The sequence below is a fragment of the Bos grunniens genome, chromosome 14, assembly GCF_055505025.1.
Source record: "Bos grunniens cultivar Pamir isolate PY7600 chromosome 14, Bosgru_T2T1.0, whole genome shotgun sequence".
Taxonomy (NCBI): domain Eukaryota; kingdom Metazoa; phylum Chordata; class Mammalia; order Artiodactyla; family Bovidae; genus Bos; species Bos grunniens.
In genome coordinates, this window is record NC_141178.1 from 55,547,460 (window position 1) to 55,573,444 (window position 25,985).

General features: G+C 40.8%; 1 protein-coding gene across 1 annotated transcript in view; it reads right to left on the reverse strand.

Moving 5' to 3' along the window:
• The window catches only part of CLVS1 (clavesin 1), a 157,710-nt gene extending 152,230 nt beyond the window's left edge, over positions 1–5,480 (reverse strand). Inside the window, exon 1 of the mRNA XM_086336874.1 lies at positions 4,877–5,480. Coding sequence (XP_086193000.1) covers positions 4,877–5,331 — 455 coding nt within the window. The 5' untranslated portion in view covers positions 5,332–5,480. The remainder of the gene's footprint in view (positions 1–4,876) is intronic.
• Between the last annotated feature and the right edge of the window lie 20,505 nt (positions 5,481–25,985).

A 25,985-nucleotide genomic window follows, 5' to 3' on the forward strand; every position in this document is an offset into this window, starting at 1 on the left:
TGATTTAATATGGCTCATTTCCATTCAGCCTGGCTGCCTCAGAAAAGACCGAAGTCTAGAAGCTCCTGCCAAGACCCCGTTTCTGGAGGAGGCTGGTGGATGCGCTGGGAGCCCAGAGACTCCTGGGCCTCTGTGTGCATACTCGGCTCTGCACATGCCCCTGCTGGACAGCACTCCCCGTCACTCACCAGTCTGTGTTCTCGCTCAGGCTGTCCAGGGTCTAGATGAATGAGATTTACATAGTTTTAATAAATATTAATAACAGTTTTAATCTCAGTAAACCTTTCATATGAGACATTCAAATAGCTTTCCAGTTGTCTCAGGCTCCCCGAGAGAGTCAAGCAATCATTTTGAAAAGCTACACCAACTCTTCAGGCCTCCAGGGCTCTGTTAGGCTACGTCTGTGTGATGGGGAACATGTCTGGGGAGAAAGCTGACAAGTGCTGAAGACAGCAAGGGGCAGATAGATTCATCAGCCCACTTCCATCTTCAAATATCATACTCTTGTCTCTGGTTTCAATTTATTTACCATCTGTGCTATATTATTTTTATTTGACGCTGTTGTTTAGTTGCCAAGTCATGTCCAACTCTTTGCAACCCCATGGACTGCAGCTTCTCTGTCCATGGGATTTCCCAGGCAAGCATACTGGAGTGGGTTTCCATTTCCTCCTCCAGGGGATCTTGCTGACCCAGGGATTGAACTTGAGTCTCTTGCATTGGTAGGTGGATTCTTTACCACTGAATACTATAAGCCCATTATAGTATTCATGTTAATACTTTTAGTATCACTGAGTGCTTACCATGTACCATGCAATGAGCTATGTACCTTAAATGCATTATTTCATTCAGTCTTCTCAGCTACATTATTAAATAACCTTGCTTATCATCCCCACCTTCCAGGTGAGAAAACAGAGTCAGAAAACAGAGAGGTTAATTGTCCCACCCAGGTCATATGACCAGTAAATCGCATGACAGTATCCTTGTTCAGACTGAGGTTTGTTTGCTTCTGATCATCTGTGGCTGTCAGTGGGATAGCCTTAACCTTTCACCTTCTTGTAAAAGCCAAAATGGTTTGGAACAAACAGTATTCTACAATTAAATTAAAAAAAAAAAAAAACTGCCTCTAGCCTGGATAGGAGGGGAGTGATAATGGATACATGCATATATATGGCTGAGTCCCTTTGCTGTACGCCTGAAACTATCACAACATTGTTAATCAGCTATACTCCAGTATGAAATAAAAAGTTAAAAATAAAGCTGCTTCAAGTAGACCCAGCCTTTGGTGGAGGAAGAGAGGAGGGGTGGAAGTAAGAGTGAGTATGTGTGTACGTGTATGTGAGAGAGAGAGAGATTACTTCAAAGAACCTCGTGAATCAGAAACCTATAAAGTGAATTTTAAAATCCCTCTCCATCCATAGGATCAGGCTGAATGAGCTTCACATTCATGAACCATTAGAGATGGAAGGTGTTTCAGAGATTACCTAGTTTACGCTCTTCATCTTACACCTGAGGAAACTGAGGAGAAGAGACATGAAGTACCTCGTTCAAGGTTATCAAATCATAAAGATGAGAATGACTCCCTTGGAGACTTGTTTCTTCTTGCTTCTTAACACCACATTTGGAGATACGTATGGACCAAAGACTAACAGAAAACAAGATACTCTATGGTGATGGTCTCTTCATGTGTAAATCATCGCTTACTGGTGTTCTGTGTGTCACGTGTCTTAGCAGACGGAAGTTCTCGAACACGTATGACAACTACGCACCGATGAAGTCAGCACGATCATTCTCCAGAGTCATCAGATTTTACTGTTTCAAAATCCAAAATGTTCGTGTGTCCTTTCCGAGAGGACAGCTGTTCCTGCTAGTAAAACTAGGGCTCCCGTCCTCTGTGGATGGCTTATGTCTCAGAGGGAATTCTCCTGTGGTAGGGGTCAGCCATCCCTATGTTTGCATCATTACTGGACAGTGGGTGCCCAAAGGACTGTTTGCTGGGAGGGACCTTGCCTTTTCGTCATGTCCTCCGTGACTTAACCCACACTCCGGCACCAAGTCTACACTCATCAAATGTTTGTCGAGTGAATGATGTCTGAGTGAATGTGAAGACCTGGAAATCTTTAACCGGAAGATAATTGCTTTACAACGTTGTGTCGGTTTCTGACACATGACAACACGGATCAGCCATGAGTGTACATATGTCTGCTCCCTCTTAAGCCTCCCTCCCACCCCCACCTGCCTGCCGCCCCACTGGGTTGTGGCGGACATCCGGCTGGGCTCCCTGTGCTCCACAGCGGCTTCCCGTTAGCTATCATTCCACATGGTGGTGTATACAGGTCAATCCCAACTTCCCAATCTGTCCCATCCTCTCCTTCCTCTGCTGTGCCCCCAAGCCCATTCTCTACATCTTCATTTCTATTCCTGCCCTGCAAATAGGTTCATCAATTTAAAAGAAAAAAGAAAATGGACCAAATTCATTAACAGATCCTTCACAATAAAATATATACAGATGGCAAGTTAGCATATGGGAAAAAAAAAGACCTGGAAATCTTTCTCATCGGTACAGCACTATAAGGAGAGGCTCATCCTTAACACTTACGGGATAACAGAGCAGAGACATAGCAGGGCCTCCTGGGCTGAGGTGCAGATCTGAACAGTCTGTATATAGACTGATAGTATTAAAACATTCCAGTACCTTTTCAGGGTTCGTTGTTGTTTAGTCACTCAGTCGCGTCTGACTCTGCAACCCCATGGACTGCAGAATGCCAGGTTTCCCTGTCCTTCACCATCTAGCTTGCCCTATTCCAATTTTTCAACCAGAAAACAGTCAGTGGGCTTGCTAAGGTGTCCTACGCTAATCATTATCTTTAGGGTGAAGCCTAGTCATATGAGGCACTAAACAGCACCCTAGAAATTTCTTTTAATTACATTTGGGTGAGGGACTCTTTGGTATATTTTGAAAGTTAAACCTGTGTTTCCCCAAGTACCATAATTTCAGTATGATACCCCTGTGAGAGCTCAAGTCACAGGAGAAGTTTTGGAGATTAATCCATACATCCTTTCTAATTCAACATTTATTGCCTATTGGACTATGCACCCAAGAGATAAACAGGAAAAAGGTGCAGTCTGTTGCCCTCAAGGAAACTGCAGTCTTGGGAGGAGTAAGAAAGAACACACACGTAGGCCTGCAATTATAATAAAGCCAAGATAAGAGAACTCGCTCTCAAGTCAACCCCCATTCTGTATCTCACTAGTGTGTGACAAGGAATGAGTTGCTTAACTTGGCAAAACCCTGCATCATCAAATGTAAAATTGGGATCATAGGAATACCATCATGAAAAGTTCTTGGGTGGATTAAATGAGATTATATGTGTTCAAAAATATCAGCTATAATAACAGTGGTTCTTAAACTGCTGTTGTAAATACTTGAGTGGAAATACGTGAGCAGAAGAAGACACCTCACTGAAATAGGGTTGGGATGGACGTTGATGAAGACTACCTTCCAGAAGAACACTAGAGATAGGTATGAGACAGTGGGCAGGTTATGTCCAAGTTGATTGGACTTGGCATACGAAATGTTGATCCCTCCTTTAAGTCTCTGGTGGAGTGAGTCCAGAGGCGGTGACTAATACTAATAGTACAATTATTAGTATATAAGGCAAGCTTATACTTTCAACCAGCTGGACCAGAGACCATGAAAAAGAGCAGAGGGTAAAGCAGAGCAGGAGGTGAAGAAGATGAATTGTAAAGGGCTTTATTTTACCTTGAAGACTTGCAGGTCATTGAAGAATTTTAATGAGAGGAGTGACATAGTAGAATTTTGGGAGGGTTAATCTGATGATTATAAAGACTAAAATGGCTCAGAAGAGACTGGACCAGAGGCACGGAGCCTGTCAGAAGGCTGTCTGAATGATGCACGTGAGAAACGAGAACTTACACTAGGGCAGTAGCCATGGGAGCCAAGAGAAACAAGAGCCGGTTTTAAAAAGAAAGGAGAAGGACTCAGCAATTAATGAAATGTGAGGAGAAATGGCAGGGAGCCGTCCAGGGAGACACTCAGATTTCTGGCTCAAGAGACTGGATGGATGGATTGGAGAGCGGGAAAGATGATGCACTCAGTTTGGGACGTGTTGAGTTTGTAGTTCTTTATGGGACTTTCAGGAGAAATGCTCAGAGGCATTTGGGTAGAAAGGTCTGGCATACAGAAAAAAATGTCAGATATTAAACTCATAGACAGGGTCCAAGGAATTATTTCATGTGTTGAAAATACTTGATTTAAAGCCATCTACTGAATCCACTTCTGTTGTTGTTACAGATGAGAACATGAAAGACAGACTATATGGATCTTCTAAAAGACCAGATTCCAGTTTTATGAAAATATATGGCCCCCTTTGATGAATAGAATAACTTCTGAGGTCTCTACAATTCTAACTTGTGTTCCTAAACATTGCTGTGGAACTGGAATCACCTTCTGATGTCAGTGAAAGACCCGTGGCCTTGAAATTTTCTTTGTGGATGAAGATAAAGAGTGCATGCGTGCTTGCTAAGTAGCTTCAGTCATGCCTGACTCTGTGCGACTCTATGGACTGTAGCCTGACAGGCTCTGCTGTCTGTGGGATTCTCCAGGCAAGAATACTGGAATGGGTTGCCATGCCCTCTTCCAAGGGATCTTTCTGACCCATGGATTGAACCCACATATGTTAATGTTTCCTGTATCAGCAGTCAGGTTCTTTACCACTGGCACCATCTAAGAAGCTGGATGTAGAGAATATATATGTTTAAATAAAAGCCCATTATCCATAAAGGCTTGTAGCCCCAAACATGCAGTGACAATGCTTATGAAACAGAGGAACCAAATAAAGACACTATCTACATTTACCTACTCTGATCCCAATTGGCTGCGAACAGCAAAAGAATCTTCCTGCCGTAGTGATCACGGTTTTCCAACACTCCAGGGAACCCATCGATGAGAGCCCTCTTAATGCCAGGATCATCGGCCTTGAAGTTTTTGAACATGTCCAGGTTTAGCTGGCGGTACTGGAAGTACTGGGCCAGGAGTCTGAAGGCATCTGCTTGGTGAAACTTCCTGGCTCGGAGAAACCTCAGGATGAAGGCATCATCTGTGCGTAAGAATCCAATGTCAGGCCTGGTGATGATCATGTCTCTGACTTGCTGGATATCCTGGTGTAAAACGTCTGGGTTTTCATTCAGTTCCAGGCGTGCTTTCTCTATAGTCTCTGGGCTGAGTCCAGCCTGTAAATGGGTCATCTTGGCCGAATCTCCTTTCAAAGTGCTTAATTTCTGATGTTTGGGAAGAAAAGAGACTGGTCCCATTCACGTGATGGTCTGCTGAAATCGTGGCCCATTCAACAGTCTTTTTACCACCAAGCTGCCACTGAAATAGACAAGCAGAGGCTCTTCTTTCTGTTCCTGGAAAATGGTTGGACATTCAGATTCTATGTGGTGGTGGCCAGACAGAAGAGAAGCCAAACCAAGGCCATTGCTTACTGCAAAACAAATACACACAACAGAGATAAATAGATGATAGAAAGAAGGTCTGGGCAAATGACCTGGAACTCAGAAAAGCAGTATATTATGCTGTAGAGCTGATTAGAAGAATAAAGGGTATATATTATTTAAAATAGGGTCTTTGGTATAATTTCGTTATTCACACCTTCAGTATGTAATGGGCTTCCCTGATAGTTCAGTTGGTAAAGAATGTGCCTGCAGTGCAAGAGATCCTGGTTTGATTCCTGGGTCAGGAAGATCTGCAGGAGAAGGAATAGGCTACCCACACCAAGTATTCTTGGGCTTCCCTTATGGCTTAGCTGGTAAAGAACCCTCCTGCAATGTGGGAGACCTGGGTTTAATGCCTGTGTTGGGAGAAGGGAAAGGGTACCACTCCAGTATTCTGGCCTGGAGAATTCCATGGACTGTATAAACCATGGGTTGCAGAGTCAGACACGACTGAGTGACTTTCGCCTTCACTTTTCAGTGTGTAATATGCAAGTCTTTGCAATACTTTTAGGAAGTTTTTAATGATACTGACTAATTAACAGTCTAAAGTCAGACAGCTTGCTTTTTTAATGAGTTACCCAAGAAAAGAGAAAAATCCTCCTCTGTGGCAGCCTGTTTTATGGGGCCGTTCACAGGCATTCAATCAGAGACATTAGGGCCTCCATTAGCTTCTTTTCTCAGTTTCTTTCACAGAAATACCCCCTTTTTTAAAGGCAGCCATTTGCAGCTTAACAGTGAAAAGCGGCTTTTAAAAGTCACCCTATTGTAACCCCATGGTACCTAATTACTCAAACTGAACTAAATGAACTGGAGCAGGGAGGGAAGGACAGGCTTATGGCTGGAAGCTTGACCTTCGATAATCCAATTCAACAGCAATGAGAGAGAGGCTCATGTGAGGACATTTCCCAGCAGTTTCACTCTTCTGCTGAGGACAAAAGGTCTTGGAACTCTTAGTTGTCTTCTTTCCTTGCCCAATATCCATACGGACTTCAAGGTCATTTTTTGGTATAACTTTTCTATTATCCTAAGATATTACTTTACTTATGATAATGATTAAGTTCTTTGTTTCATTTTTCCCTTGGTGAAATGTCTTTATTTTTAATTTATTTTTTATTGAAGAATAGTTGAATTGCAATGCTTTGTTAATTACTGTTATACAGCAAAGTGACTCAGTTATTCTTTTTCATATTCTTTTCCATTATGGTTTATCACAGGATATTGAATATAGTTTCCTGTGCTATGCAGTAGGACCTTGCTTTTTTTATTTTTTCCATTCTATATATGCCAGTTTGCATCTGCTAATCCCAAACTCCCAATCCAGCCCTCTCCCACCCTCCTCTCCCTTGGCAACCACCAGTCTGCTCTCTATATGTGATTCTATTTCTGTCTCACAGATAGGTTCATTTGTGTTATATTTTAGATTCCACATCTAAGAGATATCATATGGTATTTGTCTTTCCCTTTCTGACCTGCAATCCCAATCCTAGGCATATAACCAGACAAAACTATAATTCAAAACGATACATGTTCACAGCAGCACTTTTCACAGTAGCCACGACATGGAAACAATCTAAATGCCCATTGACAAATGAATGAATAAAGAAGACGTGGTACCTATACACCATTGACAAATGAATGGAAAAAAGATGTGGTACATACACAAAACTGAGTACTACTCAGTCATAAAAAAGAACCGTGAACTTCCAGATGTTCAAGCTGGATTTCAAAAAGTCAGAAGAACCAGAGATCAATTTGCCAACATCTGCTGGATCATTGAAAAAGCAAGAGAGTTCCAGAAAAACATCTACTTTTGCTTTATTGACTACACCAAAGCCTTTGGCTGCCGGGAGCCGGCGTGAGGACCTCCACCCGTGGCAAAGGTCATGAGGAAGGAGGCTCGACATATGCAAAGGCGGGATTGAGCCTCAGGAGTCCCCCTGGAAATTCTTGAGCATCTACCCCCATAACCAGAGCCTGCCTACTTTACTACTTTGTGCTCACCTACACCTCTGACTTTACTGGGGGCTGTCCCCCACCACCTCTTTCAGAGAAGGAGTTAACTTAGAGCTCCAGTTAATAATAATTCCTGGGCGTGATAGGAGTGTTTCAACCTACAAACTCCTCTGAAGGTTCTCTAGCCTGCCTGACAGGCTTGTCCGGCCACATGTGATTGCTCATGGCCTCCCAACCATGAGAGGCACAAGATGCTTTAAACCTTCTAAAAACAGGTTCTTTAGAGAAGTTAGAAAACTATTAGTATAAGTATAGTGGGCTGATTAGAAATTGTATTGGTGAAGGGTTTTTCATTTGTTGAGCCAATGTTTCCTGCGAAGTCTCCACATCCCCTGCCCTTATACACATTAATGAATATATAGAAGAAATAAGTATTAACCTTTGATATTAATCACATTAGACCTTAGGCTAAGCAAATTCTTTCCTTAATTAAAACCCACTACACCCTCACCCTATAGGAATGTAACTTTATCTGGTACCTTCGGAAGGTGGCGTCTGTTTTAAGAATAATCACCTCTGGAGAAATAAGTGTTCTGGTTGACTGACCGCTGTCACAAGGAGAGGGTCATAAATTGTCAGCAGGCCCCCTGGCCAGAAGATGATGTAACACCCCTAAGACCTCTGTATACATTTGTGTGAAGCACCTGACTTTAATAAAAGTCAGGACTGCTGACCCCGCGTGACTTTGGTATAACATCTCAGTGTATAAAAACAAACCCTGGAAAATAAAGAATGGGGATCAGTTCCTCGAAAGACTGGTCTCCCCATGTCGTTCTGTCTCTCAAACTCTGGCTGAGTTTCCATCTGGAGCGCGGAGCCCGCCAAGCTTACTAATTTTGCCTGGGTTTCTAAGATCCGACCAGGGAGGCCTCAGTGTCTCCTCTCCTTCGGGAGAACGGAAGGACGCCTGCAGCCTACGTAAGTGGTGCAAACTTCTTGTCTTGAAGTTTTATTGGTTTCCTACGTAAACCAAGCTACTCAGCCTCTTTTCTCCACTGAATTTTCCTGCTGAGCTATCCTCATTCTATTACTCTTTATATCTCTAATTAATATCTAATTAAAGCCAGTGTATTTGCCAATGCCGTCTCTCCTTTGAATTTCCCTGGATCCACCGGGGCTGGACCCCGGCAAGTGGCGCCTGATTTGACTGTGTGGATCACAACTAACTGTGGAAAATTCTTAAAGAGAAGGGATACCAGACCACCTGACCTGCCTGTTAAGAAATCTGTATGCAGGTCAAGAAGCAAGAGTTAGAACTGGACATGGAACAGCAAACTGGTTCCAAATTGGGAAAGGAGTACGTCAAGGCTATATATTGTCACCCTGCTTATTTAATTTATATGCAGAGTACATCATGTGAAATGCCAGGTTGGATGAAGCACAAGCTGGAATCAATATTGCTGGGAGAAATGTCAATAACCTCAGATATGCAGATGACACCACCCTTATGGCAGAAAGTGAAGAGGAACTAAAGAGCCTCTTGATGAAAGTGAAAGAGGAGAGTGAAAAAGTTGGCTTAAAACTCAACATTTAGAAAACTAAGATCATGGCATCCAATCCCATTACTTCATGAGAAATAGATGGGAAAACAATGGAAACAGTGAGAGACCTTATTTTTGGGGGCTCCAAAATCACTGCAGATGGTGACTGCAGCCGTGAAATTAAAAGAAGCTTGGTCCTTGGAAGAAAAGCTATGACCAACCTACATACCACATTAAAAAGCAGAGACATTACTTTGGCAACAAAAGTCCATCTAGTCAAAGCTATGGTTTTTCCAGTAGTCATATATAGATGTGAGAGTTGGACTATAAAGAAAGCTGAGTGCCAAAGAATTGATGCTTTTGAACTGTGGTGTTGGAGAAGACTCTTGAGAGTCCCTTGGACAGCAAGAAGATCCAACCAGTCAATCCTAAAGGAAATCAGTCCTGAATATTCATTGGAAGGACTGATGCTAAAGCTGAAACTCCAATACTTTGGCCGCCTGATGCGAAGAACTGACTCATTTGAAAAGACCCCGATGCTGGGAAAGATTGAAGGTGGGAGGATAAGGGATGACAGAGGATGAGATGGTTGGATGGCATCACCGATGCAATAGATATGAGTTTGATTAGGCTCCGGGAGTTGGTGATGGACAGGGAGGCCTGGCGTGCTGCAATCCATGGGGTCGCAAAGAGTCAGACACGACTGAGCAACTGAACTGAACTGATAAGAAAGAATGAAATTAATGCTGTTGGTAGCAACATGGATGCAACTAGAGATTAGCATACTTAATGATTGTTTTAAGCCCCTCGGGCTTTTGTATCTAAATGGTATACAGACAAATGCTCACATTATTTGCATCTTTCTCCTTTTAAATGTTTAAGCTCTCTCAGACATCAGTTTGGTCTAACCTAGAAGTACCAAAAATCAGAAGACATTAGGTTTAAAAAAACTTGGAGGCATGTATTTTTTTCCCCTAGCTTTCCTAGATCAAACAGTATTTGCAATAATAGGCAGAACATTTACTTACAACATAATTATTAACACTTTATCATACAAAATAATTTTAAAGATAAAATGATTCTTTCAACTTAATTTAGGACTAGCTGTAATTTCTATAGGGAGATAATCACTTCACACATTTCTGCTTTATATTGCCTTTGTGATAGATGAAAATGGGTTCAGGTAATTAGTATTCATTTTCAAGAATGAATGTAGAATAGTAAAAGTTTTATTTATAAAACGTTGGCTTTGGAAAGTAATTTGTTAAAAGTAACATTTAGCTATGAAAGTGAGAAAATAAGTATAACAACGTCTTTATTCTCACTGATTCCAAAACTGAAGATAGTAAAGGAATATAGTGCTCTATGAACTAGTCCCAGGATTGGAAGAATGTTTAAAATCCATCTAGTTCAATGTCCATCTGATGTTAAAATTCCCTCTTTAACAACCTCACCACACTCTTTTGAAAAGTTCCCTTGTCTGATGTCTCCCTCTTCAAATTCTTCCCTGGACTTCCCTGGTGGCTTAGACGGTAAAATATCTGCCTACAATGCGGGAGACCCAGGTTCAGTCCCTGGGTCAGGAAGATCTCCTGGAGAAGGAAATGGCAACCCACTCCAATATTCTTGCCTGGAAAATCCCATGGATGGAGGAGCCTGGTAGGCTACAGTCTACGGGGTCACAAAGAGTTGGACACAACTGAGCAATTTCACTTCTTCAAATTCACCTCGATACCCACTGTGTGCTTCCTTGGTGGCTCAGACGGTAAAGAATCCACCTGCAATGCGGAAGACCTGGGTTTGATTCCTGGTTTGGGAAGATCCCCTGGAGGAGGAAATGGCAACCCACTACAGTATTCTTTCCTGGAAAATCCCCATGGACAGAGATCCTGGCAGGCTACAGTCCATGGAGTTGCACAGAGTTGGACATGACCGAGAGACTAAGCACACAGCATACCCATGGCAATCTATCTTGACTCTCACCAACCAGTGGCTGAGATGATCATATAGTTTATTTCCAAATTTAGACACCAAGAGGCACTAATAACAATAATACTGGGACAACAAGCAGAACTGGGGACAGTGCCGAGCAAACCCAGATGATCCCTCTACTAGTGCATGGCCTTTCTGTCGCTCCTGCCAGTGGAGAGATTTCAGCACCCATTTATGTATGGGTGACCCCATTAGCATTTGATGTTGATGACTTCTTAAAACTATTTTCCCACTCTTTTCTGTAATTCCATGTACCCTATTTTTCTCCCAACCTCTGTTCATTCCTGCTCCATCTTCTTATGTGCTCATCACTTCTATGTATTGTTTTCCAGGGTCCAACCATGATTTAACCACCTACATGTGGGTGACTTCAGTCCATAGCTCTCTCCTGATGCTCAGGTGTACTCATATATCCAGCTGCTTACTGAACACCCCCACCTAGATGTCCCCTAGGTCCCACACACTCAATATGTTCAAAACTGAATTCATCATAGTTCCTTATCCTGAATCTGCTTTCCACCTCCCCCTCTTACTGACTGACATCATCTGTGTCATTTCCCACGCTGGAAGCCTGGGCGTCAACTATTATTCCATCCCCTCCCTTACTGCCCACATTCAGGCAATCACTTCCATAATATTTCTCAGATCTTCCCAATTCTTTCCATCCATTTTCACGGTCTTTGTTTAGACCACGTCACCACTCATCTGTTTAGTCCTGCAATATCCTCTCGATGGTATCCTTGCTGCCAACCTTGACTTTCCCTTGTCCATTCTTTGTATTAAAATTGAAATCTTCTCATGTGACTCCTTTTTTAAAATTAATTTTTACTGAAGTATAGCTGCTTTACAAAGTTGTGTTACTTTTCTACTGTATAGCAAAGTCAATCCGCTCTATGTATTCATATATCCCCCCTTTTTTGGATTTCCTTCTCATTTAGGTCACTCCAGAGCACTGAGTAGGGTTCCCTGAGCTGTGTAGTAGGTTCTCATGAGTTATCTATTTTATACATAGCATCAATAGTGTACATATGTCAATCTCAATCTCCCAATTCATCCCAGCCCCCCACGTCACTCCTTGATCAACATCAGTCAATAGCTTCCAGTTGTTCTAGGATGAAATATAAAACCCTGTGACATGGACCTGGTTTCCGAAACTCTGGTCCCCATCTGTGTCCCCAGATTCACCATCCATCCGTGCTGCCACACCAAGACACTTGTGGTCTCTTCTCTAGCCCTTGGGCCTTGGACAAAGATGCTCCCTCTGTCTAGAACAACCACTGACTGACTCCTCTTACCCTTAAGGCGTCATCACTGAAGGAGTCACCACCCAGGAACTCTCTCTCCCCTTCAGAGGTCATGTGTAGTCCCCTCACCCTTACCAAAATGACACTTATCACCAGTTTCCCTTTCCCTCCTTACTCCAAACTCCTCACTCAGAATCTCCCTAATTACCTGATCTTACTCATTTGTGTTTCCCCAGCACAGTCTCTGACACACAGAGGGTTTGTGCCATGCGCAGAGACTCTACATTTTGTTTACTGCCTAGCCTCAGTGTCTGGGACAGTGCCTGCACTAAGTAGGCGCTGTATGTATACATCCATATAGAACAAATGCATAAAGTAGTCACAATGTTGGTTCACTGAGTGAGTAAGTGGTTTCCCCTTCTGTTTCTGTACCTCAAGGAATGTTTTCCTAAAAGGTGTTGCAGCTGCCTTCATTTCCCTCCTTATATACAAAGTAATTTGTTCCTAGAAGAAGTTAGCCTAGGCACATTGTACTTCAGATCTTTGCCTCTTTGAAGCATTCTGGGTGAGGTTCAGGGTTCCAACCTTGGCACAATGTGCTCAGAGTACAAAGCACAGCAAAGGCTGGTCCCTGACAGAATATTTAAAGCTGCTGGGAGCAACTTCCTTACCTTACAGTTCAGAGAACTCAACAACGTTTCCAAGATAAATTACAATGGGTTCAGGGGGAGAGTTGAAGCTGCATTTTTCATGGCCCACATCTACACATAGTTATGCCTCCAATCTATAATCTCTGAAATAAATTTGCTCCACTCTATATCTTTATTCTGTGCTCAGCATACAGTGAGAGTTGCTGGAGAGAGTGCCCAAGCCAGGGTCACCAGTTTTCATGCTTAGGATGAAATAGACATTTTCCATTAAAGTCAAATCCTTCAGTTCAGAAATCTGAATAGACTTCTACTTAAATAATAACTTCCATCATTAATATTTAAGGCACTAAAAATACTGTGCTATACAAGAATGTTCTTCAGATATAGCATTTTTAATTGTGATATTTTTTGTTCACACAAAGGATTTGGTTCTCATTCAATGTTTCTGAATTGGTCAAACAACTATAAAGAATACATTGGACTTGATATCACCTGAAGAAGTCAGAGTGGTTTTTGTCCTGGTGGTATAATAATAATTGCTTTAATTTGGTATTTATTATCACTGTGTTTGTTATGTCCCAGACACTTGCGTACTCTAATTTTTTACATGGTATATTATTTAATTCTTGTGCTGTGTGCTAAGTCGTTTCTGTTGTGTCCACCTCTTTGCCACCCCATGGACTGTAGCCCATCAGGCTCCTCTGTCCATGCAATTCTCCAGGCAAGAATACTGGGGTGGGTTGTGTTTCCTCCTCCTGTTTGGGGATCGTCCCAACACAAGGATCCACGGAACCCACGTCTCATGTCTCCTGCATTGGCAGGTATGTTCTTTACCACTTGTGCCACCTGGGAATTTACTAGTTCAATTTTATGAGATGAGTATATTATTGTCCCCATTTTTCAGATGAGGAGATAGGCACAGAAGATGGTAAATGACTTTCCCAGAGTTACACAGTTACCAAGAAGCAGAACTGGGTTTAAGCTTATATTTCTAAAGTCCCATATTCCTTACTATGGTGCTCTTCTATCCTTATATATAGCAGAGAGGTTCTAATATTTACTACTTAAGACCTCTGTCACCTTCAGCTAGTTACCGTCACTCTCAGAACCTTGCTCTCCTTTCCTGAAATCCCTTCCAGCCTTACTCTTATATAAGCTTAAATATGCCTATGGGGTTAATAGACAGTTTTAGGTAGCCTAGCATCTGACTGTACAAATGTGCGGTTACCATCTTGTCCTCATTTTTCATTGGCAGATGGACTATTTAAAATCTAGCTATCTGTGACTTTTCAAGCCATTATTGATTTTTGCTTTCTTTATGTATGTTCCTAGGGCTTGACACTGGGAATGACAAGTCAGAAGCCTTGACACTCTGTTTGAAGGACTGATACTTTGGCATTCCTAGTAGAGTCCCAAGCATGGCCCAGGTATTGAAATGTGTTTGATAACCCCAAAGGGACACTTTTGGTGGGTTCCTATGAGCCTCAGAAACTCCTCTTCCACTTCTGATTGGGTCCTAAATGATTCTTTTGTTTAGAGATTGTTCCAGATATATGAAGAGTAGCTCAGTACAGTCTCTGAGGAGCCCATGGTAGGCGTTTACTTCCGTCTCTAATCCATGCTTTTTCTAACAAGCTAGAAATTCAGATAGTGGTATTTTTGTATGAGGCGGAGAAAAGAAGAGTCTTCATATGATGATATTTTAAATCATGGCATCCTCAGATTCCAGATTTATACTGCATCTCAAATTTCCATTAGAAAAAAATATATATCTGTATATTTCCTCATATAGAATTCAGTTTAAGAAAGTGTATTTGCCCATAAACACACTTATAAACACATACCGTAGTCTTTATGCACCAAGGAATCTAGGTGGAAAATCATTTCAGAAAGTATAATTCAAATAAAATCTATTTCAGTTACTTTATAATCTATTATTCTCACTTATTTCATTATCTTTAGAAACATACATTAAATATAGTGGAAACAATCAGAATAATAATAACCATGTCTTATTTACAAATATGTACATATGCATAAGTATTATTTCAAAGCATTTTACATCACTTATCTTTTTTCATCATTACAATGATCCCACAATAGGTGGAATAAAGATAATTCCTTAGGAGATTCTGAGAACCATGTGAAATGATGTAGGTAAAAGTGCTTTGAAAATGAAAAGCTCTGGTTTACATTTACTGTAATATTCTTGTTGATACCACACTTTTAGCGTGTCCAAGAAAATAAAAAGATACTGAGCTTAGAACACCTAACACCAGGTATTAAGTCAGATAATGAGCTAGTGTTAAAACTGAGGGAAAAAACAAACATGTGTTGACTCTTTGTTACATACCTTGGACTTTGATATTATGTGGTCTAATCTCCATACAACCTTTAAACCTGGATTATTACTCATCAGATAAAATGATAAATCTGAGATTTAGGTAGAGTAAGTACAGATGGAAGAACAAAGACTCACCCAAGTCTTCCTGACTTGAAGATCATGTTCTGTTCACTGTCCAACCCTGACTCAGAAAAGGTGCTGTTTCCATACCAGCCTGGGTACTAATGCTCTCGGGTTCATTCTCACAATAGGCACAGACCTACACCCCATCAATCCTCAGGAAGAGTGATTAAGGGGTGTGGTCAAATTGGGAAGAATTGGGGAATTTGACCACAATTGGCCAAATTTGGGAAGAAACAGTATGTTGTTGTCATGACCAGAAAGATGAAATCTATAAATTCTAAATATTATTTGAAATATGAGAACATCAATAACAATGAACAAAACATCAAATATCTATTGCTTTGGGATGTTCTAGGTAATACAAAGAACAATTTTAAGTACACATAGCTTTATATTAATACAAATGTAAGGTTAGAAACTATACCTATATTTGTTTTGTGAGTTTCTCTTCTAAGAAAAAAATGAAGAATGAACCTCAGTGATAAAACTTTTCACTTGAGAGTCTAATTAACTACCTCAGCCATCAATAAATGTGAAAGATATGTTTCAGAATTTTTAGTGTGTATTGAATTAGGTGAACACTTATGGATCTTCACCTTTCTAAATTCTCACTTCTACTTTTTTCATGGAATATGCATTTCCCCCTAGAAATGCTGAAAGGAATTTTTACACTGAATAACATAAAAATAGATCTGGCTGATAGACCAAAACCAAAATCAAAAGTCACAATGAGCAAAAATCTTTTTTTCAAGTACAATTCTATTTGAAATCTTTCCTGAAAGATAACATGCTTCCTTACTGCCAATGGAGCCTATATTTAAATCTCAGAGGTTGGTTGATTACAACATTCGATGGTGCTGACCAAGAAGGAGTCTGATTTCCAAATGATGAATTTCAGATTGACCATTAGGTTTCCCTGGTGGCTCAGATGGTAAAGAATCTGCCTGCAATGCAGGAGACCTCGGTTCTATCCCTGAATTGGGAAGATCCCTTGGAGAAGGGAATGGCAACCCACTCCAGTATTCTTGCTTGGAGAATTCCACGGACAGAGGAGCCTGGCAGACTACAGTCCGCAGGGTCACAAAGAGTTGAACATGACTGAGAGACTAACACACACATTAGTGCTTGTAGGACTTGTCTGCATAAGTAATGGCAAAGGAACACAAGCCCTGTGAGTAATAATTTGGACACCAGTCCATTGACTCTCTATCAAACATTCACCAACTTGCAGAAAAGAGCTATCTGTACCGGGGGCAGGCAAGTCATCTGGAAGGACAAAGGGGAGACCTTTAATCATCTGAAAGTGTAGTATGGCTAGAATTTAGCCTCTGGCTTATGGTCAACGTTCTATCACCTTTAGCTCAGTCCTACCCCAGGGCTTACCCTTGCCACATAAATATTCCTTATATAGAATCCCTTGGCTCCCTTTAGAATAGCAACTAAGCACACAGTCATCTGTCCCATTTGGTCTTGCTCTTAAGAAAGAATAAAAGTCAATTGGAATGAGTTCTATCAGAGTAGAGATGCTGAAAAGTGAAAGTGAAAGTTGCTCAGTCGGGTTTGACTCTTTGCGTCCCGAACTTCTACCCACAATAGATGCCGGAGCAGAAATAGAACAGACTGGGACTCAGATGAAGTGAACATGCTTGACAAAAGATGGTGTCCTGTTCTAGGACAGTCTATAAAATTGTTATCCTTTTAGTTTGCCTTGGAACAAGTAATACAAGGAGTTAAAGGGAAAGACAACATGTAAGGAAGGAATGAGGTTTTTCAGCCTCTTTATTGTGTTAGATAGAAAAGTTTTTAACTGAAGTAGTGGCAGTTTGTGGTGTGTGCATGTGCTCAGTCATGTCCAACTGTTTGCAACCCCATGGACTATAGTCCACCAGGTGCCTCTATCCATGGGATTTCCCAGGCAAGAACACTGGAATGAGTTGCCATTTCCTTCTCCAGGGGATCTTCCCGACCCAGGGATTGAACTCGTCTCATGCTTTGCAGGTAGATTCTTTACTGCTGAGCTGCCTGGAAAGCCCACACATTAGACAAAATGCCTTTTAATTACAGAGCCTGGGATTGGCATTCCCAACTGCCACAAATTCTCTCTTATTTCCTCCAGAGCTACAAAATAGTGAACACTGTATACACTATGGACTTGACACATACACAGGTATGGAACTTTATATAAGATGTTTGAGCAATAACACAGACTGAATTGACATGATATAATTTTTAGGGAGGGGCTTCCCTGGTGGCTCAGACTGTAAAGAATCCACCTGCAATGTGGGAGACCTGGGTTTGATCCCTGGGTTGGGAAGATCCCCTGGAGGAGGGCATGGCAACTCACTCCAGTGTTCTTGCCTGGAGAATCCTCATGGACAGAGGAGCCTGGCAGGCTGCGTTCCATGGGGTTGCAAAGAGTCGGACATGACTGAGCAACTGAGCACAGCACACAGCACAATCTTAGGGAGAAGAGATGGAGAAAGTTGTATGCACAGTATCTGCAAAGTGGGTATTTAGTTAAAAGAGTCCAGAAGACAAATGTGGATCATCTCAAACACATATGGGGAAATTCCTACTGGTTCAGAAGTCAGGAAGAAGAAAAGCTCATAGAAAACTAGCCTCCCACACAGACATTTTCACATGATAATGGGTCTATAAAGGGGGAGAATAGGGTTACCTGGCCAGAGACAACATAATAAAAGGGCTGTGGAAGTCAGCAGATGTAGTTAAAAATAATAAACTTATTAGCTGAACAAATGAAAGCCTTTTTGTGGAGAGGAGAGTGACCAGTTGATTCCCATATCCATGAAGTTTCAAGCCAGAGAAGATAAACTTCCATTAAGCTAAGAAAAACTTGGATTGAAAATTAAGCAGTTTTCTCTAGAGAAATGTAACACTTGGGGCTGACGTTATAGGCTACAGTTTTAGAGTCATTCATACTGTGGATCTTCTGAAGCTTATTCTTGTAAAACCTGGATAAAATGAATAATAATGGAAAGAATCCAAAATTGGAAGAAAATGTAATGGGGGAGAAAATCTCTATTGGCTTGAGGGGTATTTCTGAGCTGACTGCACGTGACCAGATTTCATACTTTGTAAACACACTCGTCTATGTTACCTCGTTTGGGTCATTGTGTAACAGGAAAGCAGAGAATATCCAAGTGAGCATGGATCCATTTACTAAGGATGGCTCTGCTGGAGAAACATGTAAAATCATTAGTAGACTCCTCAAGGCTACAAGGTGTCCCTTTGTAAAGCCTGCAGAAATGAGCAGACACCACCCATTCTGAAGAGTTCTAGATCCCCCCTTTTGGAACCGAAGCCCCTTCCAGCTTTATATTCCATGACTCTAATAGGATACACCTCTCTGTGAACATGTCTGCAAATGTATGATGCCACTTTGCTGGAAAATATGTTTTCTGTTCACCTTTAAATCTATCATATAAATGAGAAAGTTGTATTTGTAATTATGAAAAAAAGCAAAGTAGCACTTAATAGAAAAGAAGGGAGAAGCCAGGATAGTGGCACTCCATAAAAATTAATAAACTCGGTATAATATTTAGTCAAAGAAAGGCATCACTTCTGAGACAGATGCCTGTAAATCTCACTGAAGCAGCATTGTTTTGCAATTTCCCCAGCCCCAGGAAATTGTATTAGGTACAGGAAGAAGTAGCATTGAAGACAGTCGATTCCTGGCCTGAGTTTCTGGTTCAAAGCAGCTAGAACTGGCTATATGTACACTTTTTAAAATTGCCTGAGTGGAACCATTCTTTGCAGAAATATAAGGGAAGGGAAGGAGTTTTAAGAATCTGGTTGCTTGGGGCCCTGAGGGGTCCAGTTTACAGTGGATATTACCAATCTAAGGACAATACATGGATGACCAGATTTTCTTCTTCCCTAAAATCCATTTCACCAGGTATTTTTGCTAGTTTTATTGATTTGAGTTCAAAAGTGAGCCAATTTTAGGTGCAGATAGAATTAATTAACAGCAGTAGACAGCTTTTGACAAAATACTACTATTCCTCATTTAAGAAGAGTATTTGGTATGATTTTTTCCTCAAAACTTCTTCCAGCAGATAGATACTTGTTTCTGAGGATTTTTTTGTTTGTTTGCTTGTTTTACAATGCCTCTGATGATGAGCAAGCTGATTTAGACACGACTTGCTGCTTTTTCTCTTTAAAGAGACAGAATAAATGTATAGGGGCAATTTTTAATCAACATTTACTGTGCTCTGCTTTAAACTTGGTTGTTACTTGTGACTGACATTATTGCCATATGCAAATATGATCCATCTCTTTTTTAATAAAGATGTTGATTTTATGAAAAACAATTTGCTTTAAAAACCCAACATTTTACTGTTCAGTAATAACTAATTAAATGAGTACCCACCAAAAGATTCTTATTTATGACAGGCTCAGGCACTTATTTTCTGAGATATGTTGGCTCTTATAAAACAGATGAACCCGGTTAAATCAGAGGTGCTAGGACTTGGGTTTGGACCTTCAAGATATCCGAAGACCCCAGCTTCCTTTCAGCTGAGAGAGAAAATCTTAGTACTCTAAAAGCAGAACCTGGTAGAACACAGTTAACGTAAAATGCCTTTTCAATTTTTTTCAGTCTATTTATTACCCTTTACTATTATACGAAAATTGTGTTATCACCTGATTACTGAGAAAGCACACAAAAATCTCGCCTTCCAAATCTGACTCGGTCCTTGACTAGGATGAACAAAGCCAGACCATCTGCTCTGAATATCATTACCACTTTGGCCATTTGGGCAAAGGATCTATCTTCTCTGCTTCAAAAAGAGGTTTAAGATCAGAAAATTGAAATTAAATAAGTAGACAGGAAGAGACATTTGGACAAATAACACTTTCCAACAAAAGCCCTATTTGTTAGGTTATTATCATCATCATCATCATTTTAATTTTCATTCTAGCCACAGAGTTAACCTTTGGGGTCTCCATTTTACAAGACATTTTAGTAAAAAAAAAAAACTTAATTCTGGAGTTTCTGCCATAAACGCTTAGGAAGAAAACTGGCATGTGGGTGAATGTGAGTCATCAGTCACCCCCACCCTGCTTCCTGGTGATTCTCCATTGGAAAACCAGAAACTCGGATTGAGTGTATACATCTATTTCACCAGAATAATACTATACCCCAGGCCATGTTAATTTCCTGAACTAAACAGTCCCTAATCTGCTGAAAGGCAGCTGGCTAACTGCTGGTGTCTGGCAAGTACCCCATCTGTCCCCCTGCCTGGGGGCTCTCTCTCCTGTCTTCACTTTCCCTTTCTCTCAAGCAGGCGTCTCTCTTTGTTTTCAGGGCTGTAGTCTACCTGAACTTTGCTTTCCATGCCTGAAAACTTGGGCTCTTTTCCTCTATCCTGCGGACCTCCGGCTTTGTCTAAGTGACAAGACACAGTTGTGTTGACGGTAGTTACGGCGCTGGTGATGATGGAGATCATGACGGTGATGGTGGAGATGGGGGTGCTGATGGTGTAAGGAGCGCAGGCTGAGCGGGCGCCGGGAGGAGGATGGACCACGGAGGCGGTGAGAGTGGGGTGCGAGAGGGATGGTGTGCGGAGGGATTGCAGGTGGGAGCTGTCCACGCACCGAAGTGCTGAAACGCCGCAGCCATGGCATCGCAGGAGCGGGGAAAGGCGGGGAAGCGGTGCAAATACAGAAGGGAGAAAAAAGGCAACAAATACCTTCACACGGCCGCCCAGCCTTGCTTTGGTAATGTGTTTCTGCAGGTGTCCTCGGTGCTGAGCTGAGTGGGTGAGATCCCCTATTCTGGCAGGTTCGGGCTCAGATTTCTCTAGAAAGCTGTGAATGAGAGCCCCGGCTCCAAGGGGCTGTGATTTTTGGTAGGAGGCGTGTGCGCCCGAGACTCTGTCCTTCTATACGGAGCTTGGCTTTCCCCTGGGTCCTAAATGCCTCCACACCCTTGCTCTCCCCCGAGGTTCCGTCAAGACAATACGGAGAATTATTGCAATTTTACAACATGTGGGACAAAAAGTACTTACCATTAATCACCCCCTCCCGCTTCCACACACAAAACCTTAAAAACAGAACCTTTTAAACAAATTAACGCAAACGCTGAAAGAGAATCTGTGTGTGTGTGTGTGTGTGTGTGTATAAATGTAACGGATGAAAAAGTACCACAAACCTATGGGGAAAAGGATGGATTATTTCATTAAGAAATTGTGGTAAGAAAATGAACGATTTGGAAAAGATTCAAATTAAAGTCCCATCGTACCAAATTAATTCCACCTGGATTAAAGAGCGAAATAAGAAAGTAAAATTTAATAATAAAAAAAAAAGCTGGAAGAACATGAGAAATATATTTACTGATTTCAGGATAAGGAAGGCTTTCTAAGCACCAGAGGAGCAGAAGGAATCATAAAGAAAAAAGGGCAATAAGTTTGAGTGCATAAGAATACTTTCGAATGTTAAAAATATCATAACAAAGTAAATATAAATGACCACTTGGAAAAAATTGCAACAAATATGTTTCATCCATAAAATAACTCACATATCAAAAGAAATATACTATCAGTCTAAGATTAAAAAGGAGAACAAACATACAACAAGGAATTCACTAAAGAAAGGTAAATGCATTGTAAACCTATTTTTTTCATCAACCTCTCTTATAAACACAGATATGTAATTTAAAATAGTGTAATTTTGATTGAGGGTTTAAGTCTACTCAATATCTCATATTGTTGAGATAATGATGAGGAAGTGCCACCTTTCTATAAATCTATTTCCAAACATACCTTGTGTCATAAAATATATATACATTTAGACCCAATGATTCTACTTTATGCACCTTATCCTGGGGATATAATCAGATATGCATATAAGGATTTATGTACATACATTTATTTTATGATCATAGAAATTGTCAAAAATAATAAAAGCATCACATTTTTGTATATAGCCTATTATGTTTGAAGCTATTAAAAAGGTATTTTGAACACTATTATAGACAAAGAAACATGCTTGCAAAATGGTAAGTTAAAAAGAAGCAATACCAAATACAGTTACCCCATTAAACAGTTTTCATATTTGCTAAAAAAAAAGAAACATTAAATATCTTAATGCAGTCTTTTTAATCATATATTTCATAGAGATTTAAAATAGTCATAATTCTTCCAACTCTGGGTATAGCATTTATTTACTTCTCTGTTTAATATCTCTCTTTCCAATAGAATATAAGCACCATGTGGTAGAAAATTTGTCTGTCTTGTTCACCAATGCTTCCCAACCACCTAGAAGCATGCCAGAATGTCACATAAGTTCAATAAATATTTGAGGAATAGAAGAATGAATGAATGACATAACCCCTACATACAGATATGCTTTTAAAGTTTATAGAGCTATGAATTTCGTGTAGAAAGTTATCTAGAAAGGTATAGTACAGCAAAATGATCTGAGGTTGTTGCTGAGTTTTGATCACGTATTAGCTCAATCAAAGGGACATCTTCAAAGGTATAGTTAATCATGGACATGACATGCAAACTAGCACCAAATGGAAACTTTTTAGGAGAAAAAGGTTTTCTCTAATTAATTTGCAGTCAAATACTATTCACTTCTTCTTGATCATGATCTCTTTAAAAGCTTTTTGGACTTTCCTTTCTTCTGTAATGCTAATGTTAACTATCCTTCTTCTCATCTGTTTTATAACCAGTGATTGGAATATAAGCCAAGACCTAAGTATTTAGTTAGCCTATAACATAAGACTTTTTCAAAGTTCCAGATGATTTTGTCTACCTTTGCTCATATGGTGTTCTCTTTCAGGTTTTTTATTTTTTTCCCACTATCAATTGTGACTTTTGAATGATATTGGTAATAACCTCGCCAAGTTTTATTTGTATTTGTAGAAACAAAATCATATATGTGAGTTTGTGTGTACTTCCCTTCCTGAGAAATCTTTAGAAGAAAATTCTCCCCACTTATAAGAGGCTGAATCATAAACCCAGAGTACACCTGTTTGATCGAGTAATAGGGCCCACAGAGATGAGGCAAAGTAACCACAAAACCTTATAGTCTTTTATTCTGAAATTTTTTAAAACAGTTTTAAATTTTCCTTGCACTGATCAGAGTGGAAAAAATGTGTGTGTGTTTTTTTAACTGTTTGTAATTGTTGCTGTTTAGTCACTAAGTCATGTCTGACTCTTTTGTGATCGCATGGACTATAGCCCGCCAGGCTCCTCTGTCCATCGGATTTCCCAGGCAAGAACACTGGAGTGTTGCCGTTTCCTTCTCCAGAGGATCTTTCCTGCCCAGAGGTTGAACCTGCGTTTCCTGCATGGGAGGTGGTCTCCTGCTTTGCAAACAAATTCTTTACTAATGAGCCACCAGGGAAGCCCTTATTTATGATTAGAATAGATAAATTCACTATATTACTAGATTAACTTCTTCCCAAAGTGCCACTGAAAGGGTACCATTTTACTTTATACTTAAGGGTATTATCCTTGTGTTTATGATATGCTTATGATAATACCATTCTACACTTAAAATTTCTTTATAAGAACAACTGCCCTTTCCTAAGTAGATATGTCTTCATTGTGTTGGATCTTTTTGTTTCCAGGATCCAAATTATCTTTGCTCAGAGCTTTCTCTTGATAACTGCTAACCAGAGGCATCTGTGATGGGTTTGTTTTCTTTAGTCACACTTATTGAAATTGTCCTGATACACTGCATGTTCTGCTCATCCTCTCTTTCAGCTTCTCAGATTTCTCAGCTGCCTAAATATTTGTTTGCAGGGTACCTCCCTGCCCCCTTGGGTTCAAGTCTAGTTTGCTTATCTGCTCATAAGCATCCCTCATGGTCCTTGACCTCATACCTGACATTGCCAAATCAGTTACTCATTTATGCACTGCCTTAAAGTGAAGTGAAAGTTACTCAGTCATGTCTGACTTCTTGCGACCCCATGAACTGTAGCCTGCCAGGCTTCTCTGTCCATGGAATTCTCCAGGCCAGAATACTGGAGTGGGTAGCCGTTTCCTTCTCCAGGGGCTCTTCCCAACCAGGGATTGAACCCAGGTAGCCCGCATTGCAGGCGGATTCTTTACCATCTGAGCCACCAGCACTGTCTTAAAGGACCCTGTTAATGTTGGATTTGCTGTGGTCTAGGTTTGGTTAAGGGGAAGAGGCTTGCTAGTTGGCTAGTGACAGACGAAAGCTGTATCCATGTGAGAGTGCACTGAAGTCTGAGAGTCCAGACAGGTGGGATAATACTCAGAGAAACATCAGTATGTATAAGAGTGATGTTAAGATGATATTACAATGGTAAAATAGCACATTTCTAGGCAATTAGATGTTTAAGGACTGGGTAATGTATACAGATTAAGATCAAATTGCAAAAGTAAAAATATTTTCCTTAGCCATGAGAATAATTTATTCTCCTTATGTGCTCTCCTTATGTATGCTTTGTGCTGTACATCTTAATATATTATCATAAGAGATTGTCACTGTTATTTTTACTATCTAATATGCAGGCCAGTTTTGAAGTTTTTGAGTTTGTCTTAGTCAGGATAGGCTAGGTAATGCAAATTAACTCCGCACTGCCAGTGGCTTCCATGACAGTGTCTCCTTTGTTAACATGGGTTTGGGGGTCAGGGAAGAATGGAGCTCTGTTCTGTGTAGTCACCTAAGGGCCAGGTGAGGAATTGGCACAGCTGGAAAGAACAAGGAGCACACTTCTTTTCTGCTCACAGCCCACTGGCCAGAACAAGTCACCTGTGTCAAAGGGAGCTGGATAATGTGTGTGAGCACAGTGGTATTTGGCAAGCAGTCAATGTTTATGCAACAGTCTACCCTTGTGGTTCCTGAAAGTATCTCAGTTCCCTTCTTACACACAGAATGTACTCAGCCCATCCCCAAAGATTCATTTATTCACTACACCCAGGTCCAAGTTCAGATCTCCAGGTTTTATGGAGTTGTCTGATCCAGAGGTGATCCTCTTGTCTTAAAGATGAATAAAAATGCAAATTATTTGCAACCCCTTCTGCCAACATACCCAGCATATAACAGTAGGAGAGGAACAGGGTAACCACACAAATACTCCCAGTTAGAAAGGGAAGGATCCTGGCAGTCACTGAGCCCAGTAATTCTGAAATCACACTAAGCAGATGTGGCTAAGACCTCCTCCACTGGGAGTTAGAGGGTTTGTTTTTTTTGTTTGTTTGTTTGTTTTTATTAGAGCCTTACTCTGATCTCTGGGGAAACCTTCTTATTCCTTTGTTCTCTGTGACCCCTGGCACCATCTCTGAAAGGTCCCTGTTTTTTCCATTATACATCTCAGCCACAGCCAAAATGGGAATTACAGAATACGCCCTTAGTTGAAATTGAGTTTCCAACTTTAGTTTCAATTTCTATTTCACTTGGGTCATAGCAAACATCCAGTTCTTTAAGGAACAGTATGCACTTGAGAAACCACACAACCACATAGTTAGACATTTATAAATTCCAGCATTAGTTTCCTCAAAAGTCTAAATGAGTAAGCCAGCTAAAAAGGTATACATGGTATACAAACTGTATCTCTGAGTTGATCAGTCCTTCTCTGCCTTGACCACCACCAGATGTGTTCCTCTTCTTGTTGTCATTTTGAGGA